Here is a 25797-nt window from a genome sequence, read left to right as displayed (position 1 = left end):
GCCCTTTTGATAGCCAGTGTCTGGAATTGGTTTTCCAGGGTTATTTACTCTGTCATCTTCACAGGCATTGAGCATGACTGGCCTGTAGTTCCCCAGATCCTCCTCCTCGCCTTTCTTGAAGACAGGAGTGATATTTACTTTCTCCTAGCGCTAAGGAACTTCCCCTCGATTGTCACAATCTTTCTTTCAATGATAAAGAGAATGGCCTCAAAATGAGATGGGCCAGTTCCCTCAATGCTTGTGGGTGCTCCATGGACCTGGATATGCTATTTAAGTGTTTCCTAACCTGTTCCTCTTCCACCAAGGGTAAGTCTTCCTTGTCCCAGATTTTCCCACTGATCTCGGGGACCTGGGGCTGCTAAAAGCTGGTCATACCAGTAAAGACCAGGGGCTGAGACAGATTCAGAGGTCATGCCCTCACTCTTCAGTATAATTAGGTGCTTAGGGGAACATGAAAGGTGGTTCTTGCAAATCGAAGCTGTTGATCTTGAAGAAGGATGCAAACCATTGTTGCGAGCCAAGAATAATTTCCTGGGTCCTGACCAGCTGTGCTGGCTTCTTTTCAGGCAGATTTTCTGTAGGAGGAGGAACAGTCTCTGGTAATGCTGCTCAGGAGAGTAAGCTTTACTCCACATTTGTCTCTAAGGCCTCTTCGTGCTGCTTAGCAGGCTTAGATTTGGAAGTCAGTGTTAGTCATCAGTTAATATTTCTTGCAACCATTGTTTCTCAAACAGTGGGGAGTGCTAATGGTCAGAAAATCCTGACTTTATCAAGGACTTCTAGTTTAATACTTTGACAGTATTTTCTTCCCTTATTGCATAGGTAAGAGTGCAAAATTAATCTTTTTATACAGGTTATTTAAAAATTTCTATTTACTGAATTGTAATGCAAGTGGATTGAGAGGAGAGTTTTTGTAATGTCAGATGTTCTGACGTAACATGACATTAAAGGAGTGTAAAATGCCAGAATATTATGTAAAACATTAAAACCTTAAACTATTAAAAAAAGGAAAATTTGAAGACAGGTTAACAGGAAAACACACATTTTTAAAATGAAAACAAAAATAGTTTCATTAAGTTGCCTAAAAAGCAACCTATTTTCAGGTTTTTTTTTCATCAGTACCTTTTCATGGAAAACTGCTGTCAAAAATGACTGTCTCTTTCTATTAAAACTTTGGGTTGATGTTATGATGGCACGAACAGCTGCTTTTGGTAGGATTTTGAAGATAGGTACTGGTATAGATGTTTGGTTTCTGAAGTCAGCTGGGAACTTGTGACCTTGAATGCCTTTTCAATCTCCTTCCTAGAGTTTTTGCTTTTCAGGCTACGATGAAGCTTATGTTTGAGTGGAATGACTGTACGGCATATGAGTACTGTATTTTTTTCAGCTTTCTTTGTAAAGCATTCTGAAAATGGAGCATCTGACTTTTTGTTGCTTGGTCTGCCAGAGTAATTTGCAGACCTGCATGTTGTACCCCTAGCAATGTTTCACACTCAGTTGAACTATGGGAGCACTTCCTTCTGAGTAATCTTACTGTGAGCATGTTCATCTAAAAGTTTGAAATAGTGTCTCAGTAATAATTTTTCATGTGAGTCAACCTCAGCTCATCAAGAGCTAGTTATAGTCGATTAAATGGGCTAAAGGTTTGCAAAGGGCTGTCATCTTTTTACTGGATATTCTAAGCATCAAAACTAATATCATAGTGCACTTACGATAATTTTTTCATTCTTTACGCTTGCCATTAATTTGGATATGTTGTGGTGAAGAATTTGGTGCTCTTCATCGTGAATACAGGAAGAAATGATCTGGGCATGTGAATCCTGTATCTTCTCTTGGAATTATCATGTGCTGGTTTCTCATGTCCCAGGACGTGTCTGTGAGGAACATTACCCAGCTGCACATGCTTAATGCAAAGAACAGGCAAGAGTCAAGACTAATTGGTAGGAGAATTGAGTGGAGTAGTATCTGTTTATACTCTTGCAGTTCTACTTGGTGAACCTAACCTTTCTTTTGCCTATCTAGCATCAAATTCTGCCTTTCCTGACTTTACTCGTGTTTTGGCTCTCCTATTTACAGTGCATGCCAGTAGATGGTTTCTGAAGTATTTTTTATTGTAGCTGATTGGTGTATATTTCCAAGTAAAATAATAGCTACTACTTAATGCTAAAGCTACTTTGTTCCTCTGACAGTCACTATCCAGATTATTGCAGGTATGGTAAAGAGTCAGTGAAAGGATATTTGTGAAAAGGATCCTTTTTCCTAACCTGCTTCTAACCTGCTTCTTTCCAAGAAGCACTAACCTGCTTGTTTCTAAGTAATATTACTACATGAGTAATGCTGCATTGCCTGGCTATGAGATAAAAGCACAAGATAATGGGAGCAAGCAAGAATTGATCGTATTTGTGGTTGTTTAGTGTCCTGAACTTTTCACCAGAAGATGGCAGCAGGCTGATGTTAGTCACAAATATGTCTGCTGCTTACTGTTGGATAAATGTGGAGATACTGTGCTAAATACTTGGAACGAAGTAGTTTACCAGAGCTCACAGTGAGAAACCGGGCACTGCAAAGCATTGCTCGTTGTCATCGTTTAGCTGCAGTCGGCAACTAAGCACCATGCAGCCGCTCGCTTGCCTTCCCCCTCGCGGGTGGGATGGGGGAGAGAATCAGGGAAAAAAACTTCGAGGCTGAGATAAAAACATTTTAATAGGGCAGCAAAGGAAGATGAAAAAATAACACTGAGAAAGGAATATACAAAAGCAAGTGGTGCACAATGCAACCATTGCTCACCACCAGGTGATCAATAGCTCATCCCCAAGCAGCGACTCCTGCCCGCTGGCCAACGCCAGTTTAGACGCTGGGCATGGCGTTACAGGGTCGGGAACATCCCTCGGCCCGGCTGGGTCAGCTGTCCCGGCTGTGCCCCTCCCGGCTGCTTGTGCACCTCCCCGCTGGCAGCGCAGGGGGAGCTGGGAAGTGCTTGGCCGAGCACAAGCACTACAACTACTTAGCAAGGACTAAAAACACCAGTGTGTTATCAACATTATTTTCATACTAAATACAAAACACAGCACTTTATCAGCTATTAGGAAGAAAATTATCTGTATCCTAGCCAAAACCAGGATATGTCCAGCAGTTTTGTGGGTTTGTAGGTCTTGGCTGGCTGCTGGTCTGCAAGTCCTGGACAGTGTTCAGTGATGTGCTTTCATTTGGCAAACTTTCAAGAGCATTTATTTTGGAAGAAAAAATGAAGCAGGTAGAACTGTTGCCTAAATAAGTTTGCATTTGTTGCATATTGACTTTCAGTTCAGGAAAATGTTTCGTTCTGTTCTTAGGATAAATTTTCCTGGCAACAAACTTCAGTTAAATTTGAATGCCAGTTTTCTGTGACAGACAGCAAAAGTAGAGAAAGGACTGGAACTGATATTGCACGATGCAGACAGAATTCTTGTTTTCAATGAAAAGCCTACGTAAATGTTGATTGAAAAAAGTGGAGTTCAGCAGCTCTTGCAGGGGTTTTGTGGTATCTTTAATGGAAAATAAGACAGGTTAGCCAGAGAAACAAAGATATTTTTTAACATGTAGCCATAAATTAATCTTCACCATAGTAAATGTTTAGTATGTTAACAAGCACAGAATGTCAGAGTTAGATATATTTATGAATTTTCTATTTTCAGTGCCTTCAAATATTGTGGAATAACTTCACTATTGGCAAAAACCTCCTTCTGAAGAATTTAAGGAGAGGAAAGTACATTCTTAAATGAGAAGTGAAACGCCAAATCCAGCCTGTGTGATCCATTGCACCATGGCTTATTAAAACTTAATGCTAAACCTTCACATTTCCTGATGTGCCTGAGGCTGAGTTCCTTTAAGGTGTTCAGTGTGGGCAGACATATAAGAAGAGGTTGCCTGGGCTAAGGTTACTTGGGCTTGCCCAGACCCAGTTGTCAGCTAACAGAGGCAGACTGAATCGAAGATGCCACAGTCTAAATACTGCGTGCTGTTGCCACTTCCTCCCTAATCCACATCCATAACAGTGGTGTGCCTGCAGCTGTTTTTAATGACTTATTTACAGCAAAACACGCTAACAGTTTGAAAACAAACAAATAGAAGTAAAATATCCAAATTCTTTTAAACTGTGGCTCTCAAGTGAGTCTTTACCTGTGGAAAATTTCGTGTTTGGTTGTGTAAGTTAAGCTATCCCATAGTCCACATCGACAACAGGGATGAACTGATCTGCTACAGGCAATGGTAATTCCAGTGTTTCTTCGCTTTTGAATGCCTCATTTTGCACCTTTGGTTCCATTAACTGTTATAAGATCTAAGTATTATGTGTAGTGCTTAAGAGGACTATCACATCAGAAAACTTCAAATTTCATAATTTAAGAGCAGCCTTTCCAGGCATATTTATGAAAAAGTAACCACAACGTCATTAACAAAATTGTTCTTTCATTATGCAAGGTAGTAGAAGTTCATTCATTTGTAACATTCAGTTAGCTTAAGATTTGCACTTGCATTCCCAGTAAATACCACTTGTGGGTCTTTCAAGGCTGTCAAGATTTGCACAAGCCAAAAGCCAGGAATGAAGGATGTCAGATTTCAAACATTCACATATATTTTTATTATAAACCTTATTATGCACACTACTTAATATTAAAGGCTGCACACAGATACTTTGAATCTGTTATATTTGGTTTTTAAAGGGACTGAGTACCTCCTGGCTAAGGGAGCTATTGAGTTCATATCTGCAAGTTAATGCAGTAGTGTAACACCGCTTTACCATGCCAAAGACACAGCATATATTTTGCTAGGCTATTCTACAAGTAGTGCAAGTTGCCTAGTTACATAATTAAATTGACCACTAAAAGCAAAATCCGAATTTCCAAAGTGGCCATTCTTCCTAGCACTTTGACACCACTTGTCCCTTCAGAATAGAGCTGTCGGATCTTTAAGAACGTTTTCCATAGACCACAAGAGGTCTGAATCCCCAGCTGTAAGAAATCACAAAAGGAAGGCAAGAGGCTGGCATGGCTGACTGGTGAGCTGGTGGGCAAACTAAAGGGCAAGAAGGAAATGCACAGGCAGACAACAGGTATCCTGGGAAGAGCACAGGGATGCTGCCTGCTTGTGTAGGGATGGGGTCAGGAAGGTCAGGGCACAGCTGGAGCTGAACTTGGCAAGGGATGCAAAGCATAGTAAGAAGGCCTTCTACAGTTATGTCAGCCAGAAAAGGAAGTGTACTCCCCTGATGAGCACGACTGGCAAACTGGTAACAATGGACGGGAAGGCTGAGGTACTCAATGACTTCTTTGCCTCAGTCTTCACTGGCAGTGTCTCTTCCCACACCTCTTGAGTAGATGGGCTGCAAGATGGGGACTGGAGGAGCAAAGACCCTCCCACTGTAAGAGAAGATCAGGTTTGAGATCACCTGAGGGACCTGAACATATACAAGTCTGTGGGACCTGATGAGAGGCACCCCAAAGTCCCGAGGGAATTGGCTGTTGTAGTTGCAATGTGGGAAACATTGCACCCATTTTTAAAAAGGGTAGCAAGGAGAACCCTGGGAACTACTGACCTGTCAGCCTCACCTCTGTGCCTGGGAAGATCATGCAACAGATCCTCCTAGAAGCTATGCTAAGGCCCATGGTGGAGAGGGAGGTGATTCGAGACAGCCAGCATGGCTTCACCAAGGGCAAGTCCTGCCTGACCAACCTAGTGGCCTTCTATGGTGGAGTGACCATATCAGTGGACAAGGGAAGAGATACTGATGCTGTCTATCTGGACTTCTGTAAGGTCTTTGACATGTTCCCCTGCAACGTCCTTCTCACTAAACTGGAGAGAGATGGGTTTGAGAGATGAGGAATTGGTTGGATGGTCGCATCCAGAGGGTAGTGGTCAACATCTCAATGTCCAGATGGAGTTGGGTGAAGAGTGGTGTCCTGCAGGGGTCTGCATTGGGACCAGTACTGTTTAATGTCTTCATCAATGACACAGACAGTGGGATTGAGTGCACTCGTAGCAAGTTTGCAGATGACACCAAGCTGAGTGGTGTGGTTGATGGTTCTGAGGGATGGGATTCTGTGCAGAAGGACTTGGATAAGCTCAAGGCATGGGCCTGTTTGAACCTCATGAGGTTCAACAGGCCAAGTGCAGGGTCCTGCACCTGGGTTGGGGCAACCCCTGGGATCAATACAGGCTGGGGAATGAAGGGATTGAGAGCAGCCCCATGGAGAAGGACTTGGGGGCACTGGTGCATGAAAACCTGAACATGAGCCAGCAATGTGCACTCGCAGCCCAGAAGGCCAACCGTATCCTGGGCTGCATCCAAAGCAGTGTGGCCAGCAGGCTGAGGGAGGTGATTCTGCCCATCTGCTCCACTCTGGTGAGACCCCACCTGGAGTCCTGCGTCCAGCTCTGGAGCCCTCAGCACAGGAAAGACATGGACCTGTTGGAGCGGGTCCAGAGGAGGGCCACAAAAATGATCAGAGGGTTGGAACACCTCTTCTGTAAGGACAGGCTGAGAGAGTTGGGGTTGTTCATCCTGGAGAAGAGAAGGCTCCGGGGAGACCTTATTGCAGCCTTCCAGGACTTAAAGGAGGCCTATAAGAAAGACAGGGACAGACATTTTAGCAGGTCCTGTAGCACTAGACAAGGGGTAATGGTTTTAAACTAGAAGAAGGCAGATTCAGACTAGATCTAAGGAAGAAATTTTCCACAATGAGGGTGATGAACCACTGGCACAGGTTTCCCAGAGAGGTGGTAGATGCCCCATCCCTGGAAACATTCCAGGTCAGGTTGGACAGGGCTCTGTGGGAGCTGACCTAGTGGAAGATGTCCCCGCTCATTGCATGGGGGTTGGACTAGATGACTTTTAAAGGTCCACTCCAACACAAAGATTCTATGATTCTATTTCAGAAAGCTAGTCAATCTGGCTGTCAAGAGAAAATTAAAAGGTCGTGAGCGTGGCTTCACCAGGGTTAAGCACAATCCAGCTGACCCACCAGTTTTAAGTAAAAATCATTGGTAATTTTTTGTAAAGGCAGCTGTCATGGGAGAATTGAGTGGATTGGCTGGCAGGACAGAGCCACACTGCTCAACAACATATAAACTAGAACTTCTTTGCCATGTAGGATAGGCGTTACAGGTGGATACTGGTTTCTGAGATTTCTCTTGCTTAACATAGACATGCTTTGTACGGCATCCAAGGACCCCATCCCTCCAGTCTGGTGCAGAGTAACAGCACAGGTTTCAGGGCAGAGGACACTCACTCTGATCTCCTGATGAATTTGAGCCCTGGATGGTGGCCTTGTGCACAACTCAGGATGTCCATGGTTGTGACGTTTTACTACTTCTCGAATGGGTTGTTCTCTTCACCATGTGTTACCTTCTTGGATTGTCTGTCATGCTGCCAGTGGCCACAAGTCAGGTTTCAGGGAAAAAAAGAAGCAGATAATTTTATGTCAGTTTTAATTAAAATAAGGTATTTTTCCCTCTAAAACCTAACAGTGCTTGCTGATTTAGTTAACCTGATTGTAGTAAAAACTGGTATTTAAAAACCTACCTAAAGCTTATGAGAGTTGAATTTGATTTTTTGTTCTTACAAATTCCTAGTTTACAAGCTCTGCAGGCCTCATTTTTTTTCCTGCCAAAAGAGCTCTAATATTCATGTTGTTACAGATGGCTGTTGGTAAGTATTTGAAATTCACTCTGTGCAAATTTACCCTCATTAGAAATGGTGTAATCTGCAAGTATCTTACGTTTCTCTAAACTTTTTATGAAAGCAAGACGAGCAAAAGACCTTAATAAATTCTAGCACCCAGGTTTGCAGAATTTAGGTTTCACACCATACCCGGACAGAGCTGGCTAAAGGCAGAACCAGAAACTTTTAATTAAGTAAATGACTCTTTAATAACATTTTGGCTACTAGAGGATGTATTTTAGGCAAATTGTATGTGTGGAATGTCACTGACTCTTCCATAATTATTCTTACTCTTTATGTAAATGTTCAGAGAACTGGTTTATGATTGAATAGTTTGACATGCTGCAGCCTGATATAGGTTGGCAGAAAGAATAGCATTGTTAGTACTGAAATAAGGGGAAGGGAGCATAGTTTGGAGGCTAGTGTCCCTTGTGAATGAATGGTTGTAATCTATTTCCTACTGCATTAGCATGTCTCCAAGAAATACACTGTCTTTTAAAAATCTTCTGAATATTGAAGGCAAATAATCTGTGGTAACAGATGTCAAAGGGGAGAGAGGTACCTACATCCTTTAAGTAGCTTTGTAATCAAATTTCAAGCCTAGAAGGACATGTAATTACCCTGTGTGACCACTTTCTTAATGTATTGACTTTTGGGCGGTACCTGCATTAAAAGTAATGGTTTGTAGCTGAAAAAGAGCTCATAGTCTTAATGTATTTTGTGAGTCCTAAATTTGCTGGCCTCCATTTCTAAGAAGGGGTAAAATGATAGCTTGTATGCTAGCTAAATGTCTTACTGAAAGAAACAGTTTTCTTAAATTCCATATCCATTTCCATATTTGCTTGATGAAATACATGAAAAGAATTTCTGAAGTTCTTGTTTTTCATTGTACCTCATGAAACATATTTTAATAGTTGATTATTATTTAAAAAGAGATTTCAGGGAGATTTATAGAAATGTTAATGATAAAGAGCATTGTAACAGTGACTATGAACTGTTATGTGTGCTTTTATCATTAGAGCATAAGTAGCCACATGCAACAGTAATATAGATATCCAATGTAAACATCATGGTAGAATAGTCATATACTTTATACAGAAGGCTTATATGTCTATTTTTTTTCTCTTGCCATTCCCACATTAAAAAAAAAAATCAAGTCAACGAAAAGAAAAAAAGAGACAGTAGCTACAACAGTGTTTCTCTGTTGCTTAGAAGCCCTTTGATGAGACCCCACTATTAATAATTCCGTTTTGATGTCAAATATGTGTATCTCTGCAGAAAGTGAGGCTGCTCAAGTTTTTACCAGTAATGTGTATTTTTTCCATGGTTAACAAAACCCACCTGAGGTATAAACATGGTAGTAATTATTAGTTACTGTTTTCTTAGGATGAGACAATGTTGACGAAGAAAAGCTGTTGATAATTCATGATTCAGTTCAGATTTAAAACTGGTGAAAGTCCGATAAAACAGAGATGAAAATACAAAAGGCATTTTACTATAGGGAAGGATGGACTAGGCAATTAATCTCTACCCAAAAGGGCTGATTCTGTTCTTGTTTTATAAGTCTGGCAATATGGAAGTCCATCACCTAGCAGCAGTGAAAAATGACTGATTATCCATTTTTACGTTTCCAGAAATGGAAAGCTGTTAAGAATTTCGGGATTTCTGACAACTTCCTCATGGCTGGAATTCTTTTACACAGGGAGTAGTTCAACAGGAAACTTAATTTTTTCCTGATGTATAACTTACTCTATTTGACTTTTTTTCCCATCAAAAGGTTTTTTATGGCTTAAGAACTTCCGTCCTGGCAAAGCAAGGTGACTGTCTCTTTCAACAGCCAAAATGTGCCTGCAATTCTCTAAGCTAGATGGACTCCTAGAGCAGCTTATGATCTTTCCATGCTGTTTATATTGTCGGACTGTATTGCCATGTGGCTAACCAGACTTTTCCATAGCTCTTCAGATTGTAAATTTAATACAAAAGTAGAAATAGTGGAAAACTGCCTTTCCTTTTGCATGAGGAGGGACAAATTTAATGCAGGAGAGAGGGAGTTGTTTGTAAATCTCTTTTTGGTCTCCTTTTCCTTTCTTGACTTGCATTATGCAGAGTGTATTAGAAGTTACATAGGTCACAGCAAGCAGATGTTGGAGACCTTCTGGCAAAGTTTTATCAGCACTTCTCTTATGCTTCCTGAAAGCTGGAGCAGTTGGTGAAAACGTGCTTTTGGAAATTGTTTTGCAGAAGCCTTCATTTTTGCTATGGCACCAGGCTCAGGTCCTGTTAAAAGAACACAGGACCTTATGTCCCTCGCAAGTACTCCTGTTGTACACCAGTTTAAATCTACTGACTGCAGAGGAACAGTTCCTCGTTTCACTGGTGTAAAATTAAATTACCTGTAGAAGGTATTGCTCCAGGTTCTCTGAATCTATAGCAGAACTTTAAAAACTAAATTTCTCTTCAGCTCTTAAACAAAATTACTGTTTTGCCCTAAAATCAATGGAAATCACTTCCTGTTTTTTACAACACAAATGTTAATTGGTGGAGTTATTCTACAAAAAATAAATAGTCTAAATCTTACGAATTTGAGGTCACTGCGCTGTAGTCCCTATGTTTCCAGATTGCGCAGCACCCCACTGCTGTGTCAGGTGAATCATCCAAGCTTATGGAATATGCTAAAGCAGTAACAAAACTGAAGGAAAAACAAGGACATAGGCAAAGTGAGCAAACTGGAGTTAGATGTCCATTCCACCTGCCTTAGGTATTTCCACTGGCACCAGGCCAGGTTTGTGGAAGTGCATGTTGGCCTGCAGATTTTGAAATAGGTTTGAGACTCTGGGAGGAATCAGAGATTGCTGGGCAGAGAATTTCTCATTTCTGAGGAAGGAGGTTGCTGTGAGAGAGGAAAGAATAGAATGTGTGAGCAGAGGGAAGGAACTCAGGCTACCACCATGGTGTAGGGGAACTCCATGGAATCATAGGATCATAGAATATCTCAAGTTGGAAGGGACTCATGAGGATCCTTGAGTCCAACTCCCTGCTCCTCACAGAACTACCTAAAACTACTCCATATGACTAAGAGTGTCATCCAGATGCTCCTTGAATTCTGACAGGTTTGGTGCTGTGACCAGTTCCCTGGGGAGCCTGTTCCAGTGACTGACCACACTCTCAGTGAAAAACCTTTTTCCAGTGTCCAATCTGAACTTCCCCTGCTGCAGCTTCGTTCCATTTCCTTGTGCCCTGTCGTTGGTCACCAGAGAGGAAATCAGCACCTCACCCTCCACTGCCCCCCTTGAGGAAGTTGTAGACTGCAATGAGGTCACCCCTCAGCCTTCTCCAAGCTGAACAAGCCAAGTGACCTCAGCCTCTCCTTGTAAATCTGCCCTTGAGGCCTTTCACCTTCTTGGTCACCCTCCTCTGGACACACTCTAATAGTTTGATGTCCTTATTTTGATGCACCCACAACTGTACACTGTACTTGAGGTGGGGCTGCATCAGTGCAGTGCAGAGTGGGGCAATCACCTCCCTCAGCCGGCTAGCGATGCTGTGTTTGATGCACCCCAGGACATAGTTGGCCCTTTTGGCTGCCAGGGCACGCTGTTGACTCATATTCAACTTGCCACCAATCCAACCCCCAGATCTCTTTCTGTGGGGCTGCTCTTCAGCCTCTCATCCCCCAGTTTGTACGTATAACCAGGATTACCCCTTCCCAGGTGGAGAAAATGGCACTTGCTCTTGCTAAGTTTCATCTGGCTGATGATTGCCCAGCTCTGTAGTCTACCCAGATCTCTTTGTAAGGCCTCTCTGCCCTCGCAGGATTCCACAGCTCCTCCTAATTTAGTATTATCGGCAAACTGACTTAATGTACATTAAAGTCCTGCATCCAGGTCACTTTTAAAAATGTTATAGAGTAGTGGCCATAAAATTGAGCCCTGGAGTACCTCTCTGGTGACTGGCTGCCAGCCTGGTGTAACCCCATTTACTATAACGCTTTGAGCCTGACTCTTCAGGCAATTCTTCACCCCTCGTATTATGGACTTGTCTAGCCGTATGCTGGACGTTTCGTCCAGAAGGACACTGTGAGAGACAGTATCAGAGGTTTTGCTAAGATCCAAAAAAATCCATATCTGCTGGCTTCCATTGGTCAACTAGATTGGTGACCTTGTCATAAAAAGAAACTATGTTATTTAAACAGGACTTTCCCCTTGTGAACCTGTGTTGGCTATGACCAATGACTGCATTGTCTCCCAAAAGTTTTTCAATATCTCCCAGAATAACTTTCTACATGATATTACCAGGCACTGAAGTGAGACTGATAGGCATGTAATTACCAGGGTCTTCCTTCTTACCCTTCTTGAAAATTGGGATGTTTGCTTCTGCTTTGGTGCTGGGTTTTTCTCCAGCATCCAGAAGGTCAGGTCACAATTTTTGGTGTTTTTAATGGCAGTTGAAGTGTTGTGTATATAGAAATAATTTTCTGCACCAGTTCTGAGGTCAGTTCTGGTAGTTCCAGTCCAAATCTGCAGTTCACAGTGATTTCTATCAATACACATCTTCAAATGAAAGGTTTTCAAAAACTGTTGCTTGTCTATTATATCCTATTTGGTATGGCAGCAACTGACAGTCTTTTATAAAATATAGAGTAGGTTTCTGACACAACACTTGAAAGGCTCTAATTTAGCTATCAAAGATGTCTCCATGTATAGTAGGTTTTTTTCTTCTTGTATTTGTAGTAAAGAGACACTTGAAGATATAGTTCAGTGCAGACATCCTATTATTTCAGACATGGGAAAATCAGTCTTCTGCTCAGAGAAGTTTTCTTCCTTGTCTGTGCCCTTGAACAAGGTAAACTAGCCCTAATTCAAAGTGAGAACAAGGCCATACGCTTTCATAGAAAGTCTTGCCTGAGAATCCTGCCTCTCATTTTGCAGAGGTTTCTGTCCTGGCTCTAACCTTTGAGGGACATACCTGCCACTAAAGCATGGTTATACAGCATGATTTCTGGTTTAGGCTTGTGTGTCTTTCAAGTAGCAATGGCCTCATCATCTTTACGATTGGACCATTATCCCTTCTGATTGGAAGGAGAGAACAGCACTTCTTTAGCTGGTGTGGTGGCAGAGGCTAAGACAACATGAGCTTCCTGCCATTCACATCAGAGTCCTTTGCCTACTGAACAAATGGTAACTGAGCTTGGCTCCTTCGTTTGGGTCCCTCTTATTGTACTTGGTTATTGGTAAAACGTCTGTATTGCTGCGCTCTTCTGGTGTAGTGCTAAGGCAGGAAGCACAGCCTGCAGGCCACATGGCCCAGATACCCATGGAGCCAGAATTCAGCAGCCAGTCTTCTATGGCAGCCTCTGAGGAGTCACTTAGTCTTGTTTTTGCCTCAAATGGTAGAAATAAGACAATGCTAAATCTACTTTTTTTTTGGGGGGGGGGGGGGCGGGGCGTGGGCGTGTAAGTTATGTGAGATTCACTGGTAGAAGACCTGTGAGCCGAGATACAGTATTTTCAGTTTTTTTCCCAAGAGGAACCTTGTTGAACAGCTTGCACTAGATACACAGGAGCTTCTCAAGATCAAATGGGAGACATACCATTGTGGATCTGAATAACACCTTCTGTTCTCGTTTTCCAGCATGTTCCAACTCAGTGGACGTAAAGGCAACAGCTGTTAATTTATCACAAAGCCATGGGAAACTTCTGTTTGAAATTGATGAATTCACATCTCAGAAATTCTTAAAAAGCTTATTATTTAAGCATTCAATTTTACTCTCAAACCCTTCTCTGCCTGTTTTTCCTGAGTACTTGTGCATCTACTTCACCATTTTCTTAAATGAGAGTTGGACTAATTTATGTCTAGTTTATGGTAGTTTCTGTGCTACTGTCATGCCTCAGATGGCTTTCTGGACTTACCCACACTTTGCAATGGTGTGAAGCACAGCAGCTTTGGACCTCATTTATTGAGAAACTTGTGCACTTTGTTAGATAGCTTAGGTTCCTTTCAGTTTTCATGGATCTTTCAGCTCTCTCCATTATTTTTCTACTTCTTTTTTCTCCCTGTCACTCAGCTGGACTGTACTTCCCTTCATCTGAGGATATACGACAAATTCTTAGCTGGAATAGGAGCAATTCATAAAAGTCTTAACAGATTTCTGCATTTAGAACTGAAGTCACCAACATTTGAATTAAATCTAAATTTTCTTAATCTTTGTGATGCATAGATAGCCAACATTTTGCCTCAGCTCCCTATTATGTAAAGGCCAAACATGATATCTGTATCCAAAGTGAAATTCCAGGGGAGTTCATAATTGGGGATCTTGAGGGATTTGGTTTTGCTTCACATTTGTAGAAGAGCAATCTCTTCATTTAAGATCTCACATGTTTATGAGTACTGACACAGAATAAACTTAGGTTCAACAGCTCCATCATGAGGATGCATGTTTTCCACTTTTTGGTATAGCATTGCTGTATCCTGGACTTATGAACAAACATGGGATGTGGGGAATGGGTGCCTGTCTGTGTTTCCCATCTGCAGCCAGAAAGCAATTAGTTCACTCATACGTATGTTGCTATTTGCCCTTCCTGACCTCAACATGTGTGAGTGTACTTGATTTTTCTAACCCTCCACCCTCTTTTCAAGGATTGGTTGCCATCTGTCCGGAAGAATCTGATGATTGTTTTATACTAACTCATTCTTCACTCTAGACGTACTATATTACTGACACCTGAGATATTACATAATCAGTATATTTTAGAGTGAGGAAGGATGATATGATTGATCTATGTAATCTATTCCCTAGCATTTCAGCAGGCACACCAGATGTACCATGATGTCTTCAGTACTCATTAATTTTTTCATTCCTTTCTCTGATGCCCTTAATTGCAGTCTGTCTTTCGGCCACCAATCTTGCTGTCTAGGTGCTATCTAAATCAAGTTTTTCTGAATCTCTTCAAGATTCTAATGTAGTTATTTGCATGAAGTTTGTTTCTGTATAGGGTGAATGTCCAAGCAGAAAGCATAACATCTAATGATGCCTGTCATCCATACAATCAGCTCTTGATAGTCATCAGTCTAGAAGGGATGTTGCCTTCGTTCAATGCCTCCCTGTGGAATGATCATTCTTTTGAATGTGTTTATTTCCAGTCTGTAGCAGCCCTGCAAGTCTTTAATGCGGTTGAGCTGTTCAGAGTGGATAAGTAGTCACTGTCGTTGTCTCTGTCGCCTTCATCCCAGTCAGGGTTTACTGACCTTGTTTGCATTCTAAGGACAGGCCGAGCTCTTTGGCATCTGTCTGCAGTAACATTACTGACATTAAACATTCAAACACCTTGTTTCACATACAGGAACAACACTGTCTACTCAAACTGATTAATCTTTTTGGCTTACAGATGAATTCTCCAACAACTGATATGTAAGTCTCTTATTTTTTCAGTTATCTGAAATACCTTTCTGGCTTTCTCAGAATCACAGAATCACTAGGTTGGAAAGGACCTTCAAGATCATCAAGTCCAACCATTAATCCAGCACTACCATGTCCCCTAAACCATGTCCTGAAGTGCCACATCCACACGTTTTTTGAACACTTCCAGAGATGGCAACTCCACCACCTCCCTGGGCAGCCTGTTCCAATGCCTGACCACTCTCTTGGTAAAGAAATTTTTCCTAACATCCAACCTAAACCTCCCCTGGCGCAACTTGAGGCCATTTCCTCTTGTCCTATCGCTAGTTACTTGGGAGAAGAGACCAACACCCATGTCACCACAACCCCCTTTCAGGTAGTTGTAGAGAGCGATAAGGTCTCCCCTCATCTCCGTCTCAGATAAATATCAAGTGTGCACCTCTACTTGCTCTATGGTAGCGCTAGCCAAGCTAAGATGTAAAAGACATTGGCATTTGCTCCATCATTACTGGTTAGGTGCAGTGGGTATGTATGCGCAAGGACAGACATCACTTGGTCTTGCTTTAGTAAATGACAAAATCCATCATAATGAGTTTGTGTAAAATGTGATCTACAGTGATTTTGTTAATGTGCTGAAATCTGAGAGCTCTCAGGCTTGCAGTGAGGATGGAACTATAATACTTCATGACAGGTCTAATTACGCTTTGACTGCTCTCTTGGGGGTGAGTGTTGGAGTGTTTGTTCTTAGTTGGAGGGCACAGGTAAATCGCTGTATTCATTTTGTGAAAGTTAAACCCATTCCCACTCAAATTTAGTATCCCTGGACATAGATATTTACCTGTTTCCTGTCAAGAGCATATTCCAATTTCTAAGGATACCATTTCCACAAATAATTTACTAAAGTTATTGGGCTGTTTGGACCTTCCTTTTGCTAATGTCTTGGGTCAGCTGCCAAAAGTAATGCAGCCATAAATGTTTAGTGTGTGCTCTCACCATGACTGCAGCTGGGACCCCTGAAACTGAGTTTTGGCATCAGTTTCTCCATTGTTTGCTGCATTTAGCTGGGATGAGCAAAGTCTGACAGCGTAAGAGAGTTACTCAATCTGCATGATTGCCTGGTTTTACACAGTTCTTGTTTGGGTTAATGACACTCAGGATCTTTAAGACTTCCTTTCTGCTTGCTATACTTTCTGTTTTAGATGAGTTAATGTTAGTCTTTACTTACATTATTTCAAAGAGGACATGTGTGAAAGCAGATAGTACTTATTTCTGCAAATTATCCCTTGTGAACTTTCAGATATTGAAGTACAGATAAGTCAACAAAGCCCTCTGAACTGTATTGGTAGTACCTAAAATCTTATTAATGACAATGTGAAGAAACAGTGCAATTCTTGTTCATTGTTTATTTGAGATGAGCCTGATAGGAAGATTATATCAACGTTTTCTGTTCTCAGTTGCACATGTGGAAAGCAAGATAAAAAGTGTGAATAAAGGCAAGAGTGGCCATGAGGAGTATAGTGAGCTTAATACAGAGCCTTGCTCAGAGTTCACTAGGTCACTAAAAAGGATGACCATGATAATTTTGTGCAGCTTTTGAAAGGGACATAACCACAATGACATGTAATAGTGAAACCCAGGGTTTTTTCGTCTTCCAGGGTACTGTCCTCCTTCCAGCTGCCCTGGATTCCCAGTAGTGGCATTCTGACGAGGGTGAATTTGGAAGACTGAGCAGTTGTATATTTCATTTCTTTGGCACTGATTGGCACTGCACATATACAAATACATGTTTCTCTTTTGTTAAACTTTTGCCTGAAATCACAGTGAAGACTGTGTGCATGCAAATGTGTCAAACCTTTTTTTCTCCACTGTCACTTCTATTCATTTTGGGTGATTACTGATCCATCTGTTCTAACATTTGGTGAATGTATGTGTTAGGGAAAAAGTGAAGTTTGGCATCCAGAGTTTAGCATTCTGATATGACTCAAATTAAAAAACTTCTGGGGTGTGTGGGAATTACAGTTAACCTTCCAAAGGTTTCAGATTGATTTTTTTGTACTGTTATGATCACAAGGACTTCAAATTTCTCTCAAAAGATCTCGTACTTTTATTGTGCATTTATTTCTTGTCTCAAAACCATTCACCGTCTAAAAGCAGAATCTTGTACTTTCCATATGCTCCTGTCCACAATGTGTTTTCATTTTCCTGATATTATTGCCATGTTCAATGTTTATATGTGATATACTTCTTACTTTGCACATGGATGCTCTGCTTCCCTTCACAAACATTTACTCATCCATACTTTTGTAACTCAGGTAATAGGGCCTCTGATTACTTGGAAGAGAAGAGATTTGCATGAATGAAGACTCATCGTCAGTCATTTTTCTTTGCAGCCTGACTGTTGGCAATCCTGTTCCTGCTATTAGAACCTGCTCCAGTTCTTTGGCACGTTTTTACATCCTTATCTTTCTTTGGACAGCATCATCATTCCACCTAAGCTAGAGATTTCTAGAATATTGACTTGATCTGACCACTCATGGAAGTTAGAGATGGTACAAGTAGATTATGTGGTTGAGGAGATGTTGCTTTTACCTGTGAGGGCTGGTCTGAGGACCAGTGTTTTTTACAGGGGAAAATTAAATTCTCCATAATGACAGTTCAGCCATTTCTGACTTTCATGTTTTTTCTCTGAAGCAGTAATACCGTGGCATCCATGATGTCTAATGGACAGTAATTACCAGTAATAAGCCACATAACTGGGATAAATTAGGATTTTAACAGTACAACTTTCTTACCTTTCCACCTGTATTTTAAACCCACTATGATAATTTTTTATTATTAATTAATTAAATTAAATTAATTAATAAATCTTACAGGATTCCTCCTCTTCCTCCTCTGGGAGAAGGCTATATTTTATCTTTAGCTGGCAGAGAGCTGTGCTGGTCAGGGAGACTGCAGGGAATGCATGTGTGGTGTGTGTGTGGAATGCATGTGAATGAATTGTGGTCCTGAGCCGTGGCCGTAGGTTGTCCTTCCTGGTTTAAACAAGTATTTAATGTAATCTGATAAATTGTTTACATGTTTCATCTCAGTTACTGTTTAGACTCACTTGAAGGCAGTGGACCTGCATTCTTTTTAACCTCAAAGAGTCTGCTATTCTTCCATAACTCTTAGTAAACAAAAAAATCTATGTGCTTCCTTGTTGTTATATTTTATTACTAATATTGGCCAGGCTAACTTCATAGACCTCAGTCAAGTAAAGTATAATTTGCACAAGTCAAAATCAGAGTAGAAATAGTCAAAAGACCCCAATGTCTAAGCAGGCAAGCATAGCAAATGTCAAAATTTAGGTCTCATCAATTTTTAGAAAATAGGATACAGTTTGACAACTGCAATATCAAAATGTTTATATCGTAATTTTAACCATTTAGCTCTGACATTAACGTCCAACTTGCTGTAGTCGGATAGCAGTGACTTCAGTACTGAAGAATCATGTAGTTGTTTTAGAAGTATTTATCATGCCAGAAGGAGTAATAAAGTGTAGCAAACCTCGAAGTCTAGCATTGTTCCACTCCTCATTGTTAACAGTCTTGCTCTGTTATTTATATTAGTCTCCAGTAAAGAATATTTTCAGGAACATCTCTGCATGCAGAAGCAAAGCTTCTATAGTATCATATATTGGTGGTGAATTATCACTGATGATCATTTTCTGCTCATAGTTTGTAATACAGTGAGTGTTACTGTAAAATCTGTGAGCATACATCACAATTTAGTGCAAAATAACAGAAGTCAAAACATTCAGGTTTACTTCTCTGCCCTTTCAGGAAGGGTTTATTTGTGGGAAAGTGCTTTTCCCAAGAGCTAACTCTGAAATATCTCATTCTGTCGTTGTGTGCTCTGAAGTTCAACAAAGAAAGAATTGTACATGTGAAGAGTGGTTGGATACTTAAGCTATAAAGCCACCTGTGCTGCCAGATCGCACTGAAGGCTTAGCTTCATCCTAGGGCAAGGAGCTCGGCAGCCTGGGGCTGCTGCTATCTTCAGGAGATCCTGGCCTTTCTCTCATCCTGGTTGTTGAGAAGTCCTCCAGCAATGTCTGCAAGGCAAAAAAAACAGGTTCCACAAGCTGTTGTTCCCTGCCTGCTCCTGTAGGTTCTTTGGAGGGGTACCTGCGTTACCCACCCTTGTCCTGCTGCTCAGCAGGGCTCCTCACCTTCCCCAGCGCCAACAGTGCTACCGTGCAGGTGCGGGATTCTTGTCTCGCAAATGTCCATCAGGATGCAGGACAACGTGTCTGCAGCAGAGAGCCTGCCTGGTATGGGCAGGAGGCTGCACAAAGCCTCTGCTCTGGACCGCTTGGGAAACCTGGTGTCGCAAACGAGCCCTTCCAAACCCTGCCTGTGCCGCTGAGCTGTAGTGGGGTACTAACCGATGGTATCAGTGGAGTGTCGTCAGTTTGCTCCTTACTTGCAAATGCAATTGCTGGCCAGTGTCTGCACCGTCTGCAGGGCCATGGTGAGCTAGGTAGTACAGCTATTCCCCCCACCCCAGTCTGAGTGCAGTTTTACCATAGAAAGCTAACACAAGGGCCTCATCGACACACTCCAAAGCCAAGCTGAAGACTAGCTTGCTGCGTCACGGGCTTTAAGAGAGAAGGGGGATGAAAGTGCCCTTAGGGGCATTGTGAAGCCAGCAGAGTTGAAGCAGAAAGAATAGGCAGATCATTTTCCCTTGGAGAGTGAGGAATAATTCCTAGGAGTTCTGGAAGACTACAAGTGTGGCCAGAAAATGTCAGTGCAGCCTGTGATTGGAAAGTTTTGTGACAAAATCCATTCCAGCAAGGTCACATAGAACAGCAAAAGTAAGCATATTCATCCTTTTTTCATTTTCCTGCTTGCCTCTCCTCCAGTTATGTAAAAGCTGACATTTTATAAGGTTCCTAAAAGAGTGGGGCATCTCTTTTTTTTTTTTTTTTTTTTACTTTTTTGTAGATTTTGAGTGACAGGGATAGTTTGCCTTACTTCCTGTAAGGACTCCCTTTGGTTCCAGACTCAGAAATTCTCTAAGGCAAAATGAATCTACTAGGACTCCACCTGATTTATGATTTCACAGAAGGATTTTTAATCCAAGTGAGGAACTGGCTTGTCAGAAAGATGCTGAATTTTATTTGAACCCTCTGGGCCATTCTTGCCCTCTTGTGCTAGTTTGGAAAATGGTTCAGTATATGAAAATGCACCCTTGAATGTAGACCGGAGGTTATCTGTATAAATTTAGGTAATCAGACATCTACTGCTCCTAGATTGCTCAACATTTAATTTACAGGGACTTTGTTAAGTATAGAAGCCCTTTCAAATGAGTAGTTCAGCTCTGGACTAGATGTAGCACTGGAAAACATACATCCAGAGGGAATGCTCTAACCTTGGCAGGAATGATGTATGAGACACAAAACCAGAGGCCTCCTCTCATTGTAATTCCTATGGGCTGAAGTCCTTAATCAGCAACCTTCGTGTTGACTCTAGCAGGTTTGACTCAAACCACAGGGGGGCATAAACTTACATCTCTGTGAAGAAATCTGAGGATGGGATCCCAAACCACTTTTTGACAGGATGAGCCTTGCCCACCCTGCTCTGGCCTGGTCCCAGTGTGGAAAGGAGGTCACCAATGGTGGACGATATATGGTGGCATTTTAGGTTCAGTCAGGAGGGAGTTTCCTCAGAAAATCAGTTTGTTCTCACTGACCTTGTTTTTGTGCACATTATGGAGAGGTCTTGCATTACCCAGACTGAATTGCTTTCAGAGGGAGAGATGGGCAGAGAAGTGCTGCCCAACTGTGAGTGAATAGAGACTCCCAAACTCTTTCCCTTTTCCTTGCTTGTCTACACAAGTGAGCTCAATATGTGGGCAAAGTAGGGTAATAAATTTAGGAGAAATGGAACAAAAAGGACATTAGAGTTTCTAATCCAGCACAATATGGCATATCTCAGGTTAACTTGTTTTTTTTTTTTTTTCAAAAACTTGCTTTTCTTAGGCTGTTTTTGTTGACTTCATGGACTTTATTCACTGGAGGCTATAGTAGTATACAGAAACAACCCTTTCTTTGTGCAAGTTCTGCTTTTGCACTTTAAGTAATCAAGGCTGTAGCAGTCATTGCAATGCTCACTTATCCACTATTTTGTAGTTGCAATCTGCAGCCAACTTACACAATGAGGTATTATTAATCAGCTACCTGTGAGTCGCTAAGTTCTGTGCTGTTTTTCTCACTTGCAGGTGTCACCGTTGTCCACACCTGCCCACCAGGTGCTATGAGAAGAGTGAGACGCCATGCATGCTGTCAGAGTACACAGAGCAATACCCTCTTTATCCCACCACTCCTCCCAGAAGCTCATTTAAACCAAAGGAAGAGTACAAGATAGCGCAGATACCCATGGAAGGCATCTCAACTACAAAGTATGAAAAATAGTGAAAGAGAGCAAGGACTGTGACTTAGATAATGTGTGTGTGAGAGATGAGTAACAGAGAAAAGAAAAATTACTGGTTTTCATAAGGAGAGCCTGAAAAGAACAACATTGCGTTTGTACAAACACCCATGAGGGCTCTATGAAGGAGGGGTGAAGGTCTGAGGCCAGTTGTTGTAGTGGAGGCAAGCAGCTCTTTTTCTTGCACTTCCTGGAGGTTGAGATGTGATCTGCTCAGAGAATACATGGGCCATAGAAGAACAGTCATGGTCTTGGCTTTTGCTCACTTTCTGTTTTGGGAAAGCTTCTGGAAAACCAGCAGAAATGTTGTCTGGGAAAGCATGGATGATATTGGAGGAGTATTTTTCTTTTTTCTGTGTTTTGTGTGGCACTTTGTACACTGTAATGTGAGTGACTGGTTTCCAAGGTTGTGTGAATATGGTAGAGCTTGATGATTGGAAAAGGGATGTGGGTGTTTTCCTCAAGGCAGTCACTGTGGATTGCTGGGCTGTTTCTACTTCTTCAGCTATGTTGCCACTCGGTATTGGTGTTCAGCAGAAGTCCTCAGGCTTGCAATATGCCCATTTCCCTGACAGAAGTAACATCTGAGGCTCTTCCCTGCTGCTGGTTTAGTGATGTGCCAATTGCTTGTCCATGGGAGAAACTCATAAAAAAGAATCTGATCCTTGAATATGAATCTGAGAGCTTCCCTTTCCTCAAACACTGGCTGCTGCCTGATCTTGATGTTTACTTCCTTTGTTGTCACAGTTATCGTCATGGGCAACATCACTCTTGCCTTTGCTGAACTGAGTTAGAGACCCTAGGAGATGCCAATGGCTATTAATAAGTCTTAAGAGCTAACACCACCCATTTGTCCTCACCCTGACATGGAAGCTCTACCAACTCCTTTCCCTACCTATGCATTTATAAGAGTTGTCAATTTAAATCACAAATATGGCTGCTGAAGATGGACATGCCTGACTTACATTTGGCATGTCTCTGTCTATGTGGGAGTTTTCAGCAACAACCAGAAGGATCAGAGGGTTTCAAAGAGCAGACTTCACTTCTACATATGCCTTCCATCTCCAGCATGAGATGAAGCAGCTAGACATCTTTGTGTCTGTCTATAACTAAATCCTGGGCTCACTGGAGTCCTTTTAAGGCAGGTGAGGAGGGGCAGCCACCATGTGGGGTCTGTCAAGGAGTCCTTAGAAGCTTCCCATTCAGTCAGCAAAACTATCCTTGCTCAGAGAAGACTAGTCATTCCCACAGTAACTGTTAATCCTGGAGTTTGGTACAACCTCTGAAAAGCAGACAAGTAAGAAAGTACAGAAACTACTTGTATTTGCCCCTTCAAGGCATGCGCTCTACTAAATACGTAAAACTTGCCTACCCTTGTAAGAGGAGAAAACACAGACCCTGAACAGTTAGCCATCGGATTGCAAATCTTGCTGTCCTCTGGGCAACACTGGTAAGAAAATACACCCAGAACCAAAGTACCAAGGCCTAGTGGAAAAGTGCCACCACCTACTGCTAAAAGTTCTGTGTGGCTAAACTCAAGAGAGAATGAAATGACAGAGTGTATGAGAATAACTGCAGGGACTGTGAAGCCAGCAGTTGTCACCAGCCTTCTCTGATAACACTTTGCTGAACGTTAGGTGTCACATTGCAACAGCAAGCCCCCTCGATGAAGTCTGGCAGTTGCAGGCAGTACCATTTTTCATGGTGTCTTGGATGCAGGTTGCCGCTGATTTATCAGCAGATCAACCTCTCCTCTGCGATCTCCATGGCAGGTGCTGTGGTATTGCAATAGTCGGAGTGGGAAAAGATGCTCCCACAGCCAGAAAACCCTTAATCACATCACTGGTGAAGAACTGCCTGCCTGTGATTTGTTACTTGCCTCTGGTGCGGGCTCCGCTCTTTCAAACGCGGGATTGCGCAGCGTGCTGTGAGTGGCTTGGGAAAGACCCTCTCTGTTATTGAGCCCTCCCTGCTACTGGGGATGCTGCATGCCTGTTGTATTCCTGCTTGTCTTTTCTTGGTCCCTCTTAAAAATCACACTGGCTTTGAATTGCTAACAAAAGTATGCCCGGGGGCTACAACACGTGTGACATCTACACAAGTAGATTTTGGAATTTTTTTTTTTACTTTTGCATTTCTGTTTTTACCTCTATACGTAGTACTTTGCAATGTGAATTCTTTTCTCGTCTGCTCCACACAGAGCTTTTGAGAACCTTGTTTATTTGCTAAAATGTGTAACTAATACACTGTATTCAGAGGCTCAGGCTCTTGTCCACCCAGCATCACTCCAGGTGCAAAGCACAATATTAATATTAGAATAGCTCCTGTACGGACCATTTCTCCTGGACAGCTGTTCATGGTGTAAACAGATCTGCACAGCAGTGGAAAAGTACTCTGACATTAGAGACTGAATTCGCTGGTGCCAGGCAGCAGGCTCTCTGCCCTGTAACAAAGGCAGTGAAATAGGTTCAGGTTAGTAAATGTCAGACGGTAATGTTATTTTCTCCTCCATTTTGTTTCTGTAATGTTTTGCTGGAGGTAAGTAACACTACTCCAGTGTCTTAAAATACCGCTTTTACAGCGGTACCTGAGAAGCAGCTGGCTGTCTGACCATGCTGATATTTCTTTCCTCAACTGGTGTTTTGCTGTAAAACTGTTTTGTTGCTATCTCCTCATCCTGGGCTGAACTGCTGGACAGTGTAGTGTCTGGGAAGGCTATTGCTGCCTCTCACATGTTTCCCATATAGATAGCCTGCTATCATTATTGGGCTTTTAAAAGGAGTTATGTCTGCTGGTGTAAGTCCACTGTAGAACAGAGGTAGCTTTGTGTAAGGCCACTAATCTCAGTGGGCTGAGAGAAGGGGGAAGCTGGCCTGCCTGAAGTTGTCCAGAGCTGCTTCAGTTCCTTTTTCGAAAGAGTCCAGGTTTCCCAATGTGAAAGGCTTGTGTATTTCATTAACTGCTTGTATCCAATCCGGACTTTCTTAGGCTGTGGTGATAAGGGGTTGTATTAATTTCTTTGTGTGTCCAGAAAAAGGAACATAGTGTTTTCTTTAAGACTAAAGACATAATGAAATTATTCTTCACAGGAGGGATTACATAGCCCATGAAGTGTTGCCACTGAAACTTAAATCACCTGAAAAGCATGTCAAGAGTGATGAGAGTATGGATTTGACCTCCACTTACAAACAAGATTATAACTCCTACCCTATCTCTCAAGTACCTCCATGCCTCCCCTGTGTGATGAGACACATCCCCAGCGCCAAGATGGATACAAGAACCACTTACGAAGGTATGTGCCCTTGCAGCTTCTTTCAGGACTTTACCGGTAGCTTCATTTGTTAAGAAGACAGATCAAAACTGTGCAGTTGTTATTCCTTCTGTCACGTATGCCAACAAGCTGTGCAGGAACCACACAGGCACAAACTGTTTGGAATGCAGCCCCACATTTGATGGTAGCATTGGGATCTTTCTGAATTCACCTCCTTAGCACATCTGACAGGCCTACGGGCATCCTATATAAGAGCAGGGCCATGTGAACTCCTGCAAGTGGGTCCAGCAGCAGCATCTTTGGGGTATACTGGACATATACTCTCGATATACTGCAGGGCTGGTCCACACATTCAGTGGATCAGGCATATCTAAAATATGTAGAATTTGCTAGTTCTAAGCAGGTCATGGAGCATGGGACTCTTTGTGTGTGTGCTGCAGAGTTAATCTCTGGGTGTGCAAGAGAATTACGGACACACAGAAGTTCCACACAAATGTCCAAAGCACTCAAGCTCTACTGGTAAAACAAGTGGACTGTGCCTCTAACTGTACCCTTGTTTCTCAGAAGTGGCAACTCGGCGTAGGTGGTTTGTCTTTGTGTAGCCTTTGTTCCTTCCTCTCCACCAGCACGAATTCTCTTCTGCATGCGCTGGGAGAAAACTTACTGTTACACAGTTACAGTAACTAGGTAGTAAGTCATAAGTAGAAAATCAGAGGATTTTGCCTCCCCTCTGCACACCAACTAGCTAATGTTGCTGTATTTCTTGAAATAATTCTTATTTTATTTTCCTTTATTTTATTTTTATTCTGCTGCACAAATATGTGGTTGGTGCTAGCATTGAGATTTGTCCCAATGTACAGAAACAATTTTTTTTCTTAAAACTCAAAATGACAAAGGAAGTAAGGAAATAAAAGCTATGTGAATGCAGTGTTAAGATTACCCAGCTGAAATGACTGCACAT

General features: G+C 42.0%; 1 protein-coding gene across 1 annotated transcript in view; it reads left to right on the top strand.

The window, feature by feature from the left end:
* SAXO1 (stabilizer of axonemal microtubules 1) overlaps positions 1 to 25797 on the top strand; it is a gene marked incomplete at its 3' end in the record, with an annotated part of 38158 nt that overhangs the window by 8196 nt on the left and 4165 nt on the right. Inside the window, exons 2-3 of the mRNA XM_082013298.1 lie at positions 21357 to 21536; positions 24655 to 24857. Of these exons, the coding sequence (XP_081869424.1) occupies positions 21357 to 21536; positions 24655 to 24857 (383 nt within the window). The remainder of the gene's footprint in view (positions 1 to 21356; positions 21537 to 24654; positions 24858 to 25797) is intronic.

This window comes from Phaethon aethereus (assembly GCF_964289735.1).
Source record: "Phaethon aethereus genome assembly, chromosome: Z".
Taxonomy (NCBI): Eukaryota; Metazoa; Chordata; class Aves; order Phaethontiformes; family Phaethontidae; genus Phaethon; species Phaethon aethereus.
The sequence above is the reverse complement of the archived record's forward strand: the minus strand, read 5'-3'. Positions and strand labels throughout refer to the sequence as shown.